Raw genomic sequence first — 20,142 nt, forward strand, 5'->3', positions numbered from 1 at the left:
AAAAAAAAAGGAAAATTTAAAAAAAATAAAAGAACTCTAACATTTACATCTAAGGACTAAGCAGTATTTACCTGGTTTCTACATTTTGCCGCAACGACGATGAGACGGCATAGAGAGAGGACGTAGAGCGGCTGGTAGAATAGTGCGAGCACAACTTGCCTCTCAACGTGGACAAGACCAAAGAGATGATTGTGGACATTAGGAATAAGCAGGCTGACCACTTCTCACTGCACATAAATGGCTGCCCTGTGGAGAAACCTAGGAGAGCCAAGTTTCTTGGAATGCACATAATGGACAATCTCACCTGGTCCCTCGATACCATCTCTTTAGTCAAGAAAGCACAACGGTGTCTCCATTTCTTGAGAAGAATGAGGTGAGTGAGGCTCCCCCCCACCTCTCATATTTTAACCAATTTTTACAGGAGCACCATTGATAACGTGAGTGGTAGAGTCCTTGAAAGTGAGTCCAAAGGTTGTGGAATCAGTTTAGTGTTGGTGTGAGTGAAGTTATCCCCTCTGGTTCAGGAGCCTGATGGTTGAAGGGTAATAACTGTTCCTGAACTTAGTAGCGTGGGACCTAAGACTCCTAAACCCCCTTCCCGATGGCAGCAATGAGAAGAGAGCAGGGCCTAGATGCTGGGGATCCTTGGTGATGGATGCTGCTTTCCTTAAATCCTTGTAGCGCTCACTTTTAATTTTTTTCCCTCACTTATTCTGATGACCAAATTTGTTATCTATAATTTTTTTAAGTTAAAATTAGTGACAGTCATCACAAAATACAAAGGATCTAACATATGCTGCAGAACCCCTACACTTAAAACAGGCACTGAAATTTCCAAGGAATACTTTTCACATTTGCTTAAATAGTTCTTTGTACTCTGCCATCTTTTCAGTCTTCCCCTTCAATATTAATATTCAGCATTGATTCCCTATTTAATATTAATATTCTGTACTGATTCCCTATTTTGCAAAGACAGACACAAAATCAAACAGATCCATAGTCATATTTTTCACCTCTATATTTAAGATTTGTTTTAGTCTTTAATACCCCTAATTTTTCTCTTTATGTATTTATAATAATTTCAGGTCATGTAACATGAATGGATTGAGATACAGCACAGACTCCTGTTCATTTTTAAAGCAACACACAAACTATTCACATGTTGAGATTTTAGTTTTTACTCCAAACTGATTATGGCAATTTTATGTTGATAAAAATCAAGGATATTACATGACTCTTCAGATATAACTTGAATGTAAATGGACAAAAAAGATCAGAAAGATTTTGGTTACTGCTCCTTTTTAAAGCAGCCTTTTGAATTCTCATCAAGAAATCTAATCCAGTATAGCCTTTCTGACTTACTTACGTTTTGGTGTTGAATCAACTTTTGAATTATTTGGTTTTGAATTTGAACTCAAGGAAATGTTTGTTTTTGTGTCAAATATGTCTGGATTATTTCAATTTGCGAGGTCTGTATCACATTCAATTCAGATGCCACTACATATTAACTCAGACTTAGTTCTTCTCAGGCAAAGACCATATACATGAACTCTTTTATCACTAATCAAAGCCGATCCTTTCTGAGTTCCTACCTTATACACAAGCACAACTTGTTAGTCAAGCTAAGGAAAAGAATGTGCTCATTTCATTTGAAATTGCATTCTTTCTGACTAATGTCATGGTGTATACGTTTGACACGTTTGCTTTGCTTCTGTTCAGCTCAAGAAATCTTATTTGTTTGACAAAGTCTCAAGTGTGTTCTCACTCTTGTTCATCACCTGCAGTAGCTTATGGTGTTAATCTATGCTTCAGTAAAAAAAAACTTTCAAGCGATATTTCCCGTTGAATTTTGAGTCCCTTGCATCATTTCTCCAATCTCTGATGAAGCTTAAGAATACTGCAGGATTGGGGTAGGGAAGTTCCCATGATGCATCAGGCTCTCCCTGATCACTCTTGTTTGATTGGTTAGGAGGGTCAGCATGTTGGGCTTTCCTCATCTGGCCAGATGAAGAAAAATGGGTGGTAAGTATAGATGATGAGGTAAATCTAATTCAATTCAGCAAAATATTTAAAGCTCTTTGCTCCTCAGTTTCTATATTTGAACATTAAAGAAATATTCCAATTTGACTTTGACTTTTATTTTAAGTGGATAACTTCATGCGTGCTCACAATTAAATGCCATCTGTTACAGCTTTTTTCTACCAATTCCATATTCCTTCAATGGATTCAATACATTTCCTTTAATCCTTCAATATATTTTAGTCTAATTTTATACATTAATATCTTCAACAACAAAAAAAAACTGTAGATGCTGGAAATCTAAAAAACAGAAAGTGCTGGAAATATTCAGGTCAGGCTATTTCTGTGGGAAAAGAAACAGAGTTAATTCAGATTGAAGACCCTTCACCGGTTCTAAATGTCGTCAACTCCTTTACAGACTCCTGAGGAAAAATGCAACAGAACCAAATAATATCGCTTATTATTCTTTCCCAGTTGTATAAAGATGTTATTCTTATATATTTGAATTTACACTGGACTAATTATCTTAGAATCTGAAGACCTTTAATCATTGATTCATTAGAATTCAAAAGTCTTGTATTAAGAACCAATTTTTCTTCCCACATCATTGTTGTGTACATCTAATAAGTTCAAGAAGTGAACCCTGTTTTATAGTGCAGTAAAACTACACTCCAATGTTCATCGAATGAAAACTGTAACTTTGGATTATAGCAATTTATAAAGGAACGGAAAATAATGGCTTACCTGAAGAAAGGATTCTTTAAGTCTAGCAGGTTCCCAGATTTGAACCCTGTTTGTTCTACCATTGCCATAATGTGAATATCATAACTTTGTCTGTAAATTGAAGGCAGAGGAAATCCCAAGTAAAACAAACATATTTACTTTTTGATCAACAGTCAGAGAATAGGGGTTTGTTACAGCTGGGACAATGATGGAAATATAGAACTGATACCTATAAGTTTTCATGAATATTAATTTACTGTCAATTATCATCTCCTTTGAATACCTTCTCATGGCTATAATGCACATTGAATCATTATGCCCATGTCTACATTATAAGACATCGCAATAAAGAACCCAAGTAATTCATGCCAAATATTCATTCCCGTCATGATGATGCAGTTAAAAATGCTGGATGATACATTCATTGCAAAGGAATTTTCATTATTACAGAAAGGTCTGCATTTTTGTCACCTGTTGATTAGTGGCTAAGATGTCCTCTCCATGAGCTCTCATGGTTGGTAATGCACAATAAGCCCTTTCATGTAGTTTCCCAGGACTGACCTAAATACTCTCTGGATCCATCACTTGATTGAAAGAGGGCAATAACAACATTCTTGAAGGTAACATAATTGCTAAAGCCCTATCTAAATTGTAATTTTGTGCAAATCAATGATTAGGCCTTCAATTGAACATTTTGGTTTGAGTTGTCAGAGTTGCAATCAGAAACTGGAGACTGGAATTGGGAACTGGAGTGCAGTCAGGAAGTATTGCCAGAAGCCAGGGGTGGATCATGTCTGGGACTGAGAAACAGACTGAAACATGGATGGAAATGTGAGCAGTTGTACCTAGAGAAAGTACCTCAAATGGAATGGCTATCCAATATTAAAAGAACCCACATCAGACAACATCCACCCTGGTGTTGCAAGCCTCATTAGAATGTAAGAACATAAGAAATAGGAGTAGGAGTAGGCTGTCTGGCCTGTCAAACCTGCTCCATCATTCAATGAGATCATTACTGACCTAGCCATGGACTCATCTCCACCTACCTGCTTTTCCCCGATAACCCTTAATTCCCCTACTATGCAAAAATCTATGCAACCTTGTCTTAAATATATTTACTGAGGTAGCCTCCATTACTTCATTGGGCAGAGAATTCCACAGATTCACCACTCTCTGGGAAAAGCATCATCTCCATCTTAAATCATCACCCCTGAATCTTGAGGCTATGCCCCCTAGTTCTAGCCTCACCTACCAATGAAAACAACTTTCTTGCCTCTATCTTATCTATCCCTCTCATGATTTTATATGTTTCCATAAGATCTCCTCTCATTCTTCTGAATTCCAGCGAGTACAGGCAACACAATCTCTCCTCATCTCTGGAATCAACCTGGTGAACCTCCCCTGGACCACCTCCAAAGCCAGTATATCTCTCCTCAAGTACTGAGACCAGACTGCAGTCACGACGGAAAGGTATATCTGTTCTTTTAATAAGAACCTTTAAAAGTACTTAAATTTTAAGGAAAAACGTATGAACTACTGACAATAAAAGCGTAATTTATGAGAACTATGGAGAAATAGTTTCCTTCTCCTATCTCAGGTGATATCGTTAAGCATCTTTAAGCAAAATAATACACGGACACTGAACAAAGTAAGCGTGCAATTAAAATGTATCTTTTTTTTGGTAAAGCAGGATACAGAAGATGATTATATTCATATGATTCACAGGAGCTTGAAGACACACACTCAACATCTCAGAACAGCTCCATTCCTTCCACCATCAGATTACAGAACTGACAATGAACTCTGGAACACCACCTCATTGTTTTTACTCCCTTTTTGCACTACTTATTTAATTTATATATTTCTTATCATAATTTATGGTATATTTTAAGTATTGAACTGTACTGCTGCAAAACAAATAATTTCACATGTCAGAGATAATAATTCTGGTTCTGATGTCAAGAGAGATGGTGCTGTAATAGAACTGGGTAGATAAACTCTTTTGAGAATATTTGGGATTTTTTTGAGAACCATAATGAAAATGAAAAAATTAACCTACAGTCCTAATTTGCATATTAATCAACTCATGTCAGATGGGAAAAGTACTTGCTCCTTTACAGGACCACTTGTAAATCACATCAGGCAAGCTTAGGCATCAAGATACACAACTCGTTAATGCAAATATCTCATCAGCCAATCATGTGGTAGCAACTCAATGTATACAGTATAAGCATACAGACATGGCCAAGAGGTTCAGACCAAACATTAGAATGAGGAAGAATTATGATCTAAGTGTCATTGACTGTGGAATGATTATTGGTGCCAGACAAGGTGGTCAGAGAACCACAGAAACATGTTGATCTCCTGGCATTTTCATTCATAACAGTCTGTAGTGGAAAATACGTCATTAATGAGAGAGGTCAGGGAGAGTGGTCAGACTGGTTCAAACTGACAAAAAGATAACAGTAACTCAAATAACCATGTGTTACAATAATGGTGTGCAATAGAATGCACAACACATTAAACCTTGAAATGGATGGGCTACAAAGAGCAGAAGAACACAATGGACAGAAATACATTTAGTAGCCACATTATGAGGTACTTTCTGTACCTAATAAAATGGCCACTGAGGGCAAATTCCACTTCTTTGGCCAAGCTGAGGCAAACCCTCCTCCTGTCTACACTCCCCACACCCTTCATTTCCTACATTTAAACTGATTATAACACATCTTCACCTCTTTTCTAGCTAAGATGAACACTTTTTCATTAGTTACTTGTTCATCTTAAATTATGTTCTTACCAAATAGGAACGAGACACAACAGAGTTATTACAATTAGGAGCAGTTCAATTCTCACCGTTTATTTGCCACAAGTAAGACTTTCCCTGAGAACGTCTCGCCTTCTTTGGCAAACAGTGGGGTCTGTAGGAGACAGCGCACCTGGTACCAATGTGTCAAAGGTTCGGCAGGAGAAGTTGATAGCCAGACTGTTTTTCTGGAAAAAATATCAATTAGAAGTTTTTTGAAAATATGTCTTGAACATATATTTCCTGTTTGGTATCCTGATTGCAGAGAACACCAATGAATGAAATTTGGGAAAAGAGATAAAGGGCTTTAAAGAGCTTCATTTGAGGAGTTTGCGCATACAGTGCATCGGTAATTTAGTTGTATGATAACTGTGTGTTATAATTTCCACATAAAGAATGAGAAAAAGGAGAATAAAAGAGGTAAGTGATAGGCCAAAGGTACAAGTGGGAGTTGACATAACATGGAAAGTGAGAGAGAGCACAGAGGAAAGTGTAGGGAGAAGTGTAGGGAGAGAAGTCCCTCCCTAGATTCTAATTTATTCAGGTCTTTCTGTTCTTTGGAATATAACTTCCATTCATTGGTTTTAAAGAAGACATGAGAAAAAAGTAGAACAAAATATGCAAATGTCAGATGGAGAGAAATAAATGCTTAAAAGTGCCTTTTTGACCTTAGACATGCCATATGATTTCACTGTCAAGTGCATCTGAAATGTAGCCACTGCCCAATTACAGGTTATTAAAGAAGAGCATGGCTAATGTTCCTCAGCTCCAGTCAAATTGTAAGGAAATATTTTACTCAATTCATGCTTTGCATTAATGAATATAAATAAGGGCAAAACTTTACCACATCAGATTCTGCAAGTCCTTCAATATATTGTAACTTCTCATCTTTCCTGTACCTATGTATCTGAAACTCCAATCAGGTTTTTATACATGGCATAGTATTAAAATACCTATAAACAAGGTCATAAGTAACTATTGACTTTATCCTTCTTTGCATCTGCAATATTTGATGAATTATTCTGTTTTGTCTTCTTCCAAATGTTTCCTTGTTATCCAAATTAATGGAATTTCCTTTGCATGTATCCACAATTAGTCAGCAAATCATGCCAACAGCATCTATGGAAATGGTTTCTCTTCACTATTACCAATCATAATCATAAGGATACTGGAACTACAAGTCAAATCCACAATGTATCAGCATGAAGTCCAAATAAACAATGAAAAAGACCACTCGACCAATTCTTTCCAAATACCACTATGCTTTTAGGTAGCTTGTATTCAAAGTTCAAAGTATACTTATTATCATAGAATGTATACATTATTTGACTTTGGGTTCATCTTCTTGAAGTCAGTCACAAAACAAAAAAGCACAGAAAAACTCATTTAAAAAAATTGTCAAACACCCAATGAGCAGAGAGAGAAAAAACATTATGCAAACAATAAAAGCAAACAAATAGCATTCAGAACTAAAGTCCATCCTTACCAATTGAGCAGAAGAAAGATGGAAAGAGACTGACAGAAAGAATCGAGGTTCCCAGCTGCAATCTCTGCACAGTCAGCACCAATTCAATGCCCCTCATTGGCATTTTTTTTCAGATTGATCTTGATTGCTCACAATTTCAGCATCCAGTATGATACTGAACTGACCCTACAAACACTGATTGACTCCAGCTGTCTTCTTGCGTGGTCCTCACTTATGACTTGTTACTTTCAAGCATAACTATTCCAATGGCCTTCTGGATTTCTTCTAGTAATCTGCAAGAAACTTCACCTTGTACAAAAATGCACACCCCACATCCTATACAATATCAAGTCCTGCTTATGCATTACTTCAACTGCAGAGATGTTGAATTCTCAGTTTGGTGTTCAGACCCCTTGGTCATCTACTGCATCTTAATCTCTAATCTCTTCCACTCCACCAACTTCTCCCAAAGGAAACAAGTTACTCTGACCCTGACCTTTTTGCTCTCTCTTGCACCTGAAAATATATCTCTGTGACTACCCCTCCACTCACTTCTTCTACTATTAATAGTTGTGTGTTTGTTCACCAACTTACAGGAAATTGCTTCTCTAACTCCTTTTGCCAGCTTTCCTATTACTAATATCTATAAAACCTGAAACGATTGGTCATGCCCTCTAATATTTTCTGCAAAGCAGCTTGTTATATTTTTTCTGAAGATGTGAAATAAATACTACTGTTATTAAAAAGAACTTTCAAGGTCCTTTCACATATGATGCATTGAGAATAAATGTAAGCTCCTTGGGATATAGGGAAAAGTGAAATATACTTACTGTGAACCTACAAATGCCACATCAAACCAAAAGGCCAAGCCATGGACCTGCCCAGACTGCAAAATTCGGAAGGCAAAGGGAATCTCCATTCTACATGGGCAAATTTAAAAATTGTTACCAGTGTTAGGACAGAATCTTGTTTATTATGAATCTAATGACCTCAAGAAACACAGGTGAAATTTCTGCATTTTCATATCTTGCACAGCATCAAAGAGTAAACTGATAATGGCTATTGAAAAAGGATCTCTTCTTGGGCTTCCAGCTGGCTACAGGTATCGATTTGAACTGACATTTCAGTGATAAACTCTGTTTGCAATCGAATTCCAGTTCTTACTTAGAGCGAGATGGGACAAGGTGGGACAGCGGAAACCTGACTGGATGAGGACTAACCAATCAAGAGGGACGGACGATGGGGGTATAAATACCACTGGATTAGACATGCCTAGGCATCATTGCTGATGAAGATAGCAGAGTTTGTAATCGAAACATTGGTTAAAATCAATACTTGTACCCGGCTGGAAGCCCAAGAGGAGTTTATTCACGATTATGGCTAGTTTTTCCATTTCACCTTTGGGCTCTAGGAGGAAATATCTAAATTTCAATTGTATGATATAAAGTGAATTTCTGGCTACTCACGTAATGGCTTTTAAGTCTTTAGCAACTTAGTTACAATTTCAGCAAGACCTGTCCGGCCAGAATGACTATCCACTGGAGAATATAACCATATTTAACAGGAGTTCAGTTTAAGACTGTTCAATTTCTCTTTGAAATTGCACAGGCTTGTACTTAATCCCTGGTTAGCATGGACTTGCAGAATAGAAAGGCTTATGAATGTCTTTAAACTGATAATCTCCCTCATACACAGGTATGGGTCATCAAGATTAGCAAGGTAAAAGGAACATCACGTTGCATCTAATATTAAATTTTGTCAACAGATGCAAATTATGGATAGCACCATCGATGAGATCAACTGTGAGAAAGGCAACAAAATAATTTCTATCATCTAATCCCGGTAACTCACTCTCATGCATATAATACTCTTGTGCTCAATGTATCTCCAACTTCCCCTATGATTATGGCAAATTTCAACAAATACTGGAGAGCAAGTTAGAACTCCAACTATATTATCGACTCACCTATGCAAATCATTTTCTTTAGCTTCCAGAAAGTTCACAGTGTACTTGACAGATCGTGCCATCAAAATGACTACATCAAAGGTATCCTAAGATAGGAAAAATTAATAGACGTTCAGCTGGTGGCCTGACATGTTATTCAGATTTTCTTCAGCAATTGAGAAAGCGCAATTTACTTCTGAAATCCATACAGTACTAAGTTATTAGCAATTTGTAGTGTTCACCAATCTAACTTCTGATTCAAAGATAATGATAGTGAATATAACTTATTAGGAAAGAAAGGCTAGCAATGTGGGAAACACATGCTTAAGTGAACAGTCATGTGCACTGGCAGAAGGCTGTGAACTGTGTCCATATGCAGTTGAGCATTCAAGTAAAAACAAACTATGCCCTTTCACAAACCTGGACTCCCTCCTCCCACAATATGGCAATTCTTTAGCAAATTAGTGCCATCACCACAACAACTTTCATTGCTCATTCATTTGCCCCTCTTTTATTATATGCAGGCTGACTTCAAAAATTGTTTTGAACTGGTGCAAACTACTCACAAAATTCAGGCTTCTGTTGGCAGGCTAAAGCATACTACTGCATGGCTGGCTCTGACTGCACGTCAAAAATCATTAAAATTAACTCAAATTTCAGGTCAAACTGATGACAGGATCTATGGCTAATAACTTTAATCCAACCATACATTTTGGTTTTGTCAATGATTAATCCTTTGTTTCCCAATGAACAAGTTTAATTCATGCTTTAGCCAAAAATTGTTCAAAATTTCAGCTTACTTTATTTAAAAGAAATGCCTTACTACTGTACAATTGGCTACACTTACTACAATTGGCTGCCTGAAGTACTCGTCCATAGCTGCACTGGAAAGCCCAGTTAGATTAATTCCATGGAAACACTGCTGGTACCTGGAGTGAAGGCAGATCAATAGATTAAAGAAAACACTTAGGTAACTGTAATTCAACCTGTAAATACAAGCATTTTCTCAGGAATTTTAAAATGTCCAACATACTTTGCTGAGTTGTTATAATAAAGGCATGCCCAACAAGATATTTTCATGACTGAGTTGAACCAGGTTTTGAGCTCAAATCTCACAAAGAAGCTCAGCATTCAGCATCTCAATTTGGCAATGAAGCAATACGAACGGCAAAGCTGCAAATAATTTCCATGATAAGACATCCATTCAACCATTTATCCTCGTTTTCTCAAAGTACTTTCCCATTTTCATATGATCTTTGCTTTAAAAGCCGGTACAGTCTTGAGCTGGATCATGTCCAGCAAACAATTCTGTGTGAAGAAATAAGTCGTATGGTTTGTCATTCATCCCTCAACAGCCATTAACTCAAGTGAGGCTGCTTTGGAATTTCTGATTGAATGGTCACTATTTCAATAAAACTTTGAGATACCTCCTTTCAAAGTTGAAAAGCCCTACAGATTCTTCTTTTTAAGAAGAATACCAAAAACAACCCCAAAGCTCCTGGTGCAGCACCAATACTGTCCCCATTTGGATACAGTTCTCTTTGTGATGATCATATTTTCACTCCCTTAGCTAGCTACAAACCCACATCCAAAGTTTTATACTCAATTCTCATTTGAAGTGCTTGAACTCACTTGGCCCAATAATAATAGGTTACCTCGCATTGTATTTTACTTGGTTCCCATGTCCTCTCCTAGTTCTCTCTCAGCACACCTAATCTCCTTCTTATATACAATTTTCTGTCAGTTGTGTAGACAAACAAACCCTCATTTAGGTATTGTCTAATACCATTTCACCAATTGCTTCCAGCTTCACACAGAATCTTTCAATGCAATTGCAACCTGCACAGCACAAGCATATCTGCGAACAGTCAGCACATAATATAAAATATTAAAGATATGGGAGTTATTTCCTCCAAAGTATTTTCATTACTTGACTTCAGACTCACAAAATACTAAAGCGGTTTTAAGTCATTCATAACTTCTCCATGAATCGCTTTTACAACGTCCACCTCCTGTATGATTAGTGTGTATCCTATTACATTTTAACAGGAGATGGTGGAATGGGTTGCATCGTTTATATACCTATTGATTCGCAACTTAGCCTTTGCTAAAGACCGCTAGAGGAGATTTTGACTCAGCATGGCAGAGTAAGTTTGGTGAAAGTCAGCCAGCAGCCTAGTTAATATCTTCCCCCAGTTTTTTTTATTTCCATCATTTCTTTTACACTATTACTCTATGCATTTTGGACTTTTGAGATAGAAAGAATATTAGAACCTTTAGTGTTCTATAAAAGAGCAAGAGTAATAGCTGGCCTCTCATAAGCAGGATAAACTTCATTAGGGCAAAAACTACTGGCAATGATTAGGCAATGGTGAAAATTCTGTTCTAAACAGATAATCTAAATGATAAGTTTATTCTATTAGCATTTCTTAATTATTTCTGTTGCCAATGATACCAATGAAGTTAATTCATTTTATTCCCAGGAATAACTTTGGAGAATGGCATCAGTGTTGAGCATTAAGTATGAACAATATTAATGATAATAAGATGAAAACTTATTTGGACTCTTGACAGTGCTAGAGATTTTTGCTCCAGTGGAAACAAGTGATGTGGAGCCTACAAAGCTCTGATCAGAGAGAAACTGAATTCCTGTAATGGATCACTTACCCTGCTTCACTCTCATACAGCTCTAGCAGTGTCGGCAACTTAGCAAACGGAACAGTTTTTTTAGACAATTTATTATTTTATAGTCACATATCAGGCTTAGTGTTAGATGTTAGCATGTTAATAATAGATAAAATAAACTGTAACCTACATACCATGGGACTTAAATCACCTCTCATTTACAATGAACAAAAGTCTGGATTTTCAACCCATTCCTTAAAGTAATGAAAATGTTCCTTTCATTAGACAAAAATACCACCACCATTCACACTTCTTTTCTCTGTTTAACCCCCAATTCTCACAAGCTGAGAACTAACTTGACATTCCCTTTCCACAACGGTCCACAGAATAGGATTTGAAAAAAAAATGCTTATTCCTGTCCCCCATGTTGATGAATGCATCCCCTAGCACTGTCCTCAATAGATTTGTAACAGACAATGTGCCTTTTCCTATCTCTCTCCCACATGCAACCAAAGTATAAAGTATCTCCTCACTCTAGTATTCTCCCTCCTAGAAAGCAAATTTCCTCTCCCCATGCCTTTAATAAAATAAATGGAACTTAGCCTTTATACCACAGCTCCTATTACCAATAATTAGAAATATATCTTTGCCCAGCAACACTCCATTCTTTCCCACCTTACGATGTACTATCTTCACCCCTCTTCCTCAGATTTTCTCCCCACCCCTACTTGTAAAATGAAATAAAACATAGCCCAAAGGCATACACCTAAAAAATGCTGGAAATCCAAAATAAAACCAGAAAATGCTAGAAGCACAGAACAACTTGGGTGCATCAGTTGAATATCTGGTACATAAGCTTTGTTTCACTCTCCCGACCTACTGAATATTTCCACATTGTCTATTTTTATACCATCTTCTACATTTGCTTGCTATCCACCCTCTCCTTCTGAACTCTTACTTCTCTTCCTTCCCTCCATGTCCACCCTCTATCCTTCCTTTTGCTTCACCTGAATCCTGCTGTTTCACTGCTCTCTAATCCTTACAACTCAAATATTCATTACGGTCCTCACTCCATGTTGGTAGTGCCACAGGACTATTAGTTCAGTGCGCTAAATATCTTGGTTCAATATGTGTCAGTTGTCAAATGTTTCTGGTTTAAATGGTCAGAGCTTCCTGGATGTGCAAGGAGGGCAGTTTCATGCAAAAAATGAAAGCAAATCACATGGGAAACTATAGTCAATATTGTACTATAGAGCAACTTTTAAATTATTCAGATTATTATCTGTTTTAAAAATATTTTTGTAAATACCAGATTCCAAAATAAAGCAAACTGTAACACAGACTACTAAGTTGTGATGCTGGAGAGCCTTCTCAAGCCTGCTGTCAACAAATGATCAACATTATAATGTGTCCTCATTAAAAAGACAAACAATAACTGCACCTTACCCTCCAGGACCATTACATAATACATTTGGGTGCAGTAGATTTAAAAAAGAACATTTTTCCATTTCTCTCTGGTAATCCATGAATATAGTAACTTTCCTTAGAAAACAAGTTGTACCCCAAAAGGCTTATAGATGGTGATACCAACGATTGCCATAGTTTCTTGCGAGGACATACCAGAAATTTGCCCTCGTGTAGTGTTCCATGTAAAGCTGCTCATCAGAAAATGGAGCTAGATGAACATCACCAAAAGTAGGAAACATCATCCCTAAGAAAACATACACAGCAGTGGGGTAAACACACTGTCTTAAACAGGCCTATAATAGTGATCATAATAAATAGTGCTTTACTTTAAAGGGATGGCTAATATTTTCATTTTCACTAAAGCGTAAAAGGTGTGGAAAAGCAGTCAGAATGTCTGACACTCCGATCCCTTATTATCCATGAGCAGAATGCTTGGCTTTTCTCCATGGCCATTAAAAATGAAAGATAGAAGCGTGGGTCCTATTACTGAGTACTAATGTCTTGTGCCACAGCAGGACACGTTCTAATTAAAAATAAAGAAATTCACCTTCATTAAAACAGAATCCTTGATAAACAAGGATTTTACGTCCTGCAGAAAGTGGTTCACTTTTTGAAGAGTTGACTCTGAAGCTAGCATTGGTCAGAATATTCTACTTTCATCTGTGAGTTTGATGCCTTAATGAAGTCAAGAATTAAATGACCTTTGCTATCCACTGTAAGGGTCCTAGATGAATTGAAATTTTATGACCTCAACTAGTTTTAAAACTAGTAAATTTAAAACATGGTTTGTAAATGTGTATCTTTCTTTTGGCATGCATACCAGTGGCTGATAGGTAAGGAAACCACTGCAGGTTTCTTTCTTCTCAGCCATTAAAAAGATAGTTATTGTGACAAAACAGGAAACTTTGCAGCCAGCTTAAGTCCTGGCATGATTTCAGAGCTCTTAACACTTGCAGTGGGTATTAAAAACACAGTAACATTTTTCAACCAACATCCCTTGCTACTAAAAAAAAAGTCCCTTCAGACTATTGCTGCATTTCTCCATGATATGCAGACAATCGCTTTTCTTGATTACAAGAGATAAGTTATTTTTATTATTCAACTCACATTACCATTGGCAGTAACTTCATAGCAACTGATCTCAGATGCTACCCAAGACAGGATTGTGAAGTCTGACCACAAGTTGTAAGCTGTTGCCTACCATTTGGCTTCAACCATTTCTTTGCGTGGAGGTAGCTTTCGAGCATCCTTTCATGAAATAGCAAATATCCCATCGGTTCTGAAATAATGATGTCCACTTTCTCGGGAATAGCAATTTCCTCAATTTTCCCTTCCAGGACCATGACCCGTTCTGAAAGATTGTTACTTTTTACTAGAATCTGAAGGTATAAACAAAAAGCAATATCTTAGCATAGAGATGTCATAAACATTCTGGCTTCTTGTGGATCATGTTACATTACAGTAAAAAAATTAGAATAAATGAGTGCAATTAACTAAAGTTAACTCATGCTACCTTAACACAACTGCAATGATTACCGAGCTGCTTTATGCATTCCTCCTGCACTGCCACTGAACCCCCAGCTCACTTTTTTCAATTAAGTAAGAAACATTCCCATTACCTTGTTCAATGCTGCAAGGAAGTTTACTTTCATGGTGGTTCAGTTCGAGGGGAGGGAGGGGGGAAGCGTTAAAACAGGACAGTTTAAACATGAGAAAGCCAGTGGCGAAAATAAATCAGTGAGGATGAAGACTTTCTTCATCATTACATTCAATGCTAGTGAAGCCCAATGCCAAGGGACCGCTCTTTATGGTCACCGCTTACCTGACTTAACCTTAGCCGAATCTATATGGCTGATATTTTTGCTGGGCTTGGTAGACCCAGATTCAGATGATGGGGCCTTAAGAAGGGTAATGGAGCCTTGAATATAAAGTTTTCACACCGAGGGACTGAACAAGTCCCAACTATGAAACTCCTCTAGAAACCTTGAACAGCCAGCAGAGCCTTGTCACCAGTTTGCCTGTTGTCAAAGCATTTTGTAAATGAAATAAAAAATAGTTTAAAAAATTATAAAGATCAATTAAAACAATCAAAATATGAAAATTATTACAAACTTTCAATAAACACTTAATTACAAAGGGAAATTTGCCTTCTTACTGGTTTTCCTACAACTACTGAAATCAACATCCTTGCAAATCCCGTGTTTGGTCTAATCTAGTTCAGAGGTTTAAGAGCAGGTATCCCAATATACTGGAGACTCTTGGCAAGTTCCAACCATTAAATTCAATACTAAGTCTAGACTTCTGCTGGGGACTAGCACTGGAAATGTCAGCATATAGATTTATGTGTGCATTTTCTCAACACAAGAAAACCCGCCATTATGATTATCTGCAACTGAAATTGTTGCTTTAAATTGCCACCGGCTAAGAAGCTTTCATAGCTTACTTTAATAATCTTCACTTTTCTATTTGCTTTAGATTATCTTGACTTTATCTGGTCTTACTCTGATGTTAGCTGTTGTACTAAATGACACACTATTTTAAATATTAAAATTAAATGTTTCCAGTATCACTCCAAGGGAGTTTGACAGATAACATCTGTTACTGCCATACTCCCATCTCCTACCCCTCTCCACATCCCATTTCCCAATTTACATTGACCAATTAACTTGTCACTTGCACAACTTTAGATGCAAAACGGGTGCACTGGGTGAAAACTCATGCAAGCCCCACACAGACAGAAAAGGTCGGTATTGAATCCAGGTTGTCCATTTGAGGTGACAGTTTTACTGGCTGCATCGCTCTGCCACCCAGGCTGATGCAACTTCCTCTTGAAGGCTTGAGAGAGAGTTGGCAGTCAATATAGAACCCAGACTCTTGTTACAAAAGGTCTACTATTCTCAGAGCATACTCCTAGCCTGGAACAATTTCTAACCAGGATAAAAACCTTCACCCTTGATCGCCGTTATACAAGCATGCAATGCACTCTGCTTTCAAAATTTGTTACACTGAATTTTGCAGAACCCTTCTTGAAAGGTCACTAACTGGAAACAAATGTTACCCAATCTGCTAGGAAATGTACAAAATTTTAAATAAGAAAAATGAGGAAAAAATTGAATTTATATTATTCCGAAGGTTATAGGAATACTCTCTGTTTTGCTGGTTCAAAGATAACTTACCCACAATTCCATTTCTGTGTTTCTTCTCCATCCATAAGCTCTTGCTCTATTTTTAACTTTCTGCTTAGCTCAAAACCAGAGAGGAACCCAAGGTTCAAATAAGTGTTGCCTAGCCTACTGCAATTGTTAAATGCTCAAGCACATCCCGGGCTTAACTCAATATCCTTTATTTTGCCATCATTCACTAGCAGCCTTGTATCTCCTTCACCAACCAACTTCCCAGTTCTTTACTTCACCCGGTAAAGAACTCTTCCCCCCTCATGGTTCCACCGATCACCTCGTGTTTCTCCCTCCCTTCCCCCCACCTTCCAAATCTACTCCTCATCTTTTTTTCTCCAGTCCTGCTGAAGGGTCTCGGCCCGAAACGTCGACTGTACTCTTTTCCACAGATGCTGCCTGGCCTGCTGAGTTCCTCCGGCATTGTGTGTATGTTGCTGGGATTTCCAGCATCTTCAGATTTTCTCTTGTTACAGATTTGTGGATCATCTGCGGTCAGACAGAAGGAGTGACCCCGAGCTTCCTGCTGCCTGTCACTAATGATCCATCCCACTCTCATTCTCACTCAATCCTATCTGTGACTATTACCATGCAGTGCAATACAAATTTCAGGGATAACACCTTCTGGAAAAAATGCAGCTTTCCAAACACAATATCAAATTCTCCAGTCTTGGGTGACTGCATCTGTATTGTGGGCCAAAGGGCTAGTACTGTGCTGTCATCTTCTATGTTCTAAGTATCAGAAATGGCCACTTATGCTACATGTCATCTACCTATGAGATAAACTCAAGTTTTTTTCTTTCTCCATTAGTATAGTATTAGCTGCTGCAGATGATCTCCAGCCCTGCTATCAGCAACAAATAACACAGACAAAGGAACATATTCTGTCTTTAATTAGCCCAGTACTGCAGTTGACTTAATATCTGTCTATTACAGATATTCTCTTTGACATATCCATCCCTCCCAGCACCTCCTCTGGAAATCCTTTTCCTCACTTCTGACAAAAGAGTCAATCCTGAAATCACTAGCTGTCCCTCTTTCTACAGATTTTTTTTCTGTTTTTTTGCTCTGTTTTATCCCAGATTTATAGTTTTTGCATCTATATATATCATTTGGGTAAATAATTTGAAAAAGATGGGATTATTCCTTGTGTAAAAGAATTATTCAAGGTCACAAGTAAATAAAGACAAATAATTTCTACTGGTAGAGACTCAAGGTAACTCAAAGATGGGCTGGACATAACCTTAACGTATATGATCAGCAATTTGTTACCTGACAATCATAGTTTTCAAAAAGAAATTGTCTAAGAACAAGAGAAGCCTGTACCGCCACAGGGAAAGAGTCAACCAAATGAACTAACTGCCCTGCTCTTGCAGCAGACACCCTGCAGAACTTTCTGTAATGATTCTCTGATATTTCTTTACTTATAGTTGAAGAAAATTTCTAAACTTTGTTACCATTATATATACTTCAGATAAAGTTTGTGTTGTTTTATTTCTATGTCAGGAAATATCTCCTGGGCAGTCAGGTTAAGCCTCACATGCTTCCATTTCCTGTTTATTTCCATGCATACGTTTTGTTCCGTGTAACTTGGCTCTTTCATTAATGTGATGATTCATAGTACCAATTCACTCAAGCAGCACTTTTCAAGTCATGAGGAGAAGTATGAGAATAAAAGGAACCAGAAAATAAATACAAGCTGCTGCTACAGTTGAAGTCAGAAGCTTACATACACTTAGGTTGAAGTCATTAAAACTCGTTGTTTACTCACTCCACAGATTTCACATTAGCAAACGTTGAGGACATCTACTTTGTGCATGACACAAATATTTTTTCCAACAACTGTTTACAGACAAATTATTTCACTTTTAATTGACCATATCACAATTCCAGTGGGTCAGAAGTTTACAAACAAAATCAAAAGAAATCAGCCAAGACCTCAGAAAAAAAAAATTGTGGACCTCTATAAGTCTGGTTCATCCTTGGGAGCAATTTCCAAACGCCTGAAAGTACCACGTTCATCCGTACAAACAATAGTACGCAAGTATAAACACCATGGGACCACACAGCCATCATACCGCTCAGGAAGGAGACGCATTCTGTCTCCTAGAGATGAACATACTTTGGCACGAAAAGTGCAAATCAATCCCAGAACAACAGCAAAGGACCTTGTGAAGATGCTGGAGGAAACAGGAAGACAAGTATCTATATCCACAGTAAAACAAGTCCTATATCAACATAACTTGAAAGGCTGCTCAGCAAGGAAGAAGCCACTGCTCCAAAACCGCCATAAAAAAGCCAGACTACAGTTTGCAAGTGCACATGGGGACAAAGATCTTGCTTTTTGGAGAAGTGTCTTCTGGTCTGATGAAACAAAAATTGAACCGTTTGGCCATCATAACCATTGTTATGTTTGGAGGAAACAGGGTGAGGCTTGCAAGCCGAAGAACACCATCCCAACTGTAACACCTGCCCAACAGACTGGTATATGTCTAGGGGAAGAACTCCATCCACTCTCCAACCCCACCTCCCGTATACGCAGGTGCTGTGGAAAACAAGTTAATGCAGCGACACACACACCATATCAAACTCACATCAGATACCATTATAGAATATAATTTAAACATTTTACTAGAACTAAAAGGTTACTAACAATACAGTATATATGACGGAAAATAAAATAAAATAAAAAGGCGCCAAAACTTATCAGAGTTCAGTCAGTTTAGTGCACATCGTTGGAGCTCAACCATCGAACCACTCGACCCCTCGTCGTTTCCTCCGACCTCCACGTCCTTACACCTGGGACCACCCTGGTGGTCAACCGAGCAGTGCAGCACATGTCCACCTTCCTCGACGTCCTCCTCCCAAGAACGTCCTCCCTGAAAAGACCGCGAGAACCCCCCAGCTCCCAGCCCCACAAGACAAAATAACATTTCCCATTGGTCAACAAATGAATACAATCCCGATATCAGCAAATTTAAAGTTAAACAACTGCAAGAGAAAGCACTTATCATAACAAAGAAGCCATTTTGATTAACATACACAGTACATTGTACATTCTCCCCCCACCAGCAAATGTCATGCCCTCATGACATTACCAGAGTTCCCCAAGGCTTCTTGCAACACACAAAACCCAACTCAGGTGCAGAAAGCAGTGACATAACTACCCAGAGCAGTAGAAATCACACTCAGTTCTCCTGGCACCACATATGTCAACCGCTCCGGGGGGCGCCTACTTCTCTGAGATCTCTGTACCCCTTCTGGCGACCCTTCCGCCTCAGGCCCCATGAGGGGCACTCCTATCGGACCCTCACCCTCCCCCTCACTGGACTCCCTCTTCACCTGCGAACCCTCTGCCTAGGACACCCCAGGTGTACCTGTCAGACCCTCACTCCCTCCCTCACGGGGTTCCCCCCTCACCTGAGAACCCTCTGGCTCGTGATCGGGTTTCACCCTCTCTCCCCTCAACGTTGGCTGCCTCTCCATCTGACCATCAACACCTTCCCTCCTCTCACCCAACTCAGTAGGGGAAGGGCCAGGAGCCTCCTCTTCTGGTACTGGAGTGCCAGCGAATGGGAACAGGGGCCACTCATCTAAGTCGTCATCTTCCGAATCGGTATCCATCCCCGGGTTAAGGACCCGTCCCTGCTCTTCAGCAGCGGGCTCTTCCCTCGCTCCGCGCCCTCGCAGAGTCCTGGTACTAGGCGCAACCTCCCACTCGGGCTCCTTATCCACCTGCACCGCTTGACCCAGCGGCAGCAGGTGATTCCGATGGAGTACCTTGATAGGCCCATTCCCATCCTCGGGTTTCACCCGGTAAACTGGCAGGTTCGGCATCTGGATCTCTATTACATAGGGGCTGGCCGCCCATCGATCTGCCAACTTGTGCTTACCAGGGAGTCCCAAATTCCGTAAAAGG

The 20,142-nt window shown here is 38.6% G+C and overlaps 1 protein-coding gene across 3 annotated transcripts in view; it reads right to left on the reverse strand.

Moving 5' to 3' along the window:
• carm1l (coactivator-associated arginine methyltransferase 1, like) overlaps positions 1-20,142 on the reverse strand; it is a 69,983-nt gene that overhangs the window by 630 nt on the left and 49,211 nt on the right. The window contains exons 6-13 of one of the 3 annotated variants that reach the window (XM_073072355.1): positions 14,252-14,429; positions 13,204-13,294; positions 9,806-9,887; positions 8,980-9,065; positions 7,844-7,933; positions 5,599-5,736; positions 2,764-2,853; positions 15-2,362 (exon numbers count right to left, since the gene is read on the reverse strand). In XM_073072355.1, the coding sequence (XP_072928456.1) occupies positions 2,347-2,362; positions 2,764-2,853; positions 5,599-5,736; positions 7,844-7,933; positions 8,980-9,065; positions 9,806-9,887; positions 13,204-13,294; positions 14,252-14,429 (771 nt within the window). In that variant the 3' untranslated portion in view covers positions 15-2,346. Of the gene's footprint in view, positions 1-14; positions 2,363-2,759; positions 2,854-5,598; positions 5,737-7,843; positions 7,934-8,979; positions 9,066-9,805; positions 9,888-13,203; positions 13,295-14,251; positions 14,430-20,142 lie in introns of those variants that run through there. The other 2 variants (XM_073072363.1, XM_073072371.1) reach the window with 2 other exon arrangements.

The sequence above is a fragment of the Hemitrygon akajei genome, chromosome 2, assembly GCF_048418815.1.
Source record: "Hemitrygon akajei chromosome 2, sHemAka1.3, whole genome shotgun sequence".
NCBI classification, from domain to species: Eukaryota; Metazoa; Chordata; class Chondrichthyes; order Myliobatiformes; family Dasyatidae; genus Hemitrygon; species Hemitrygon akajei.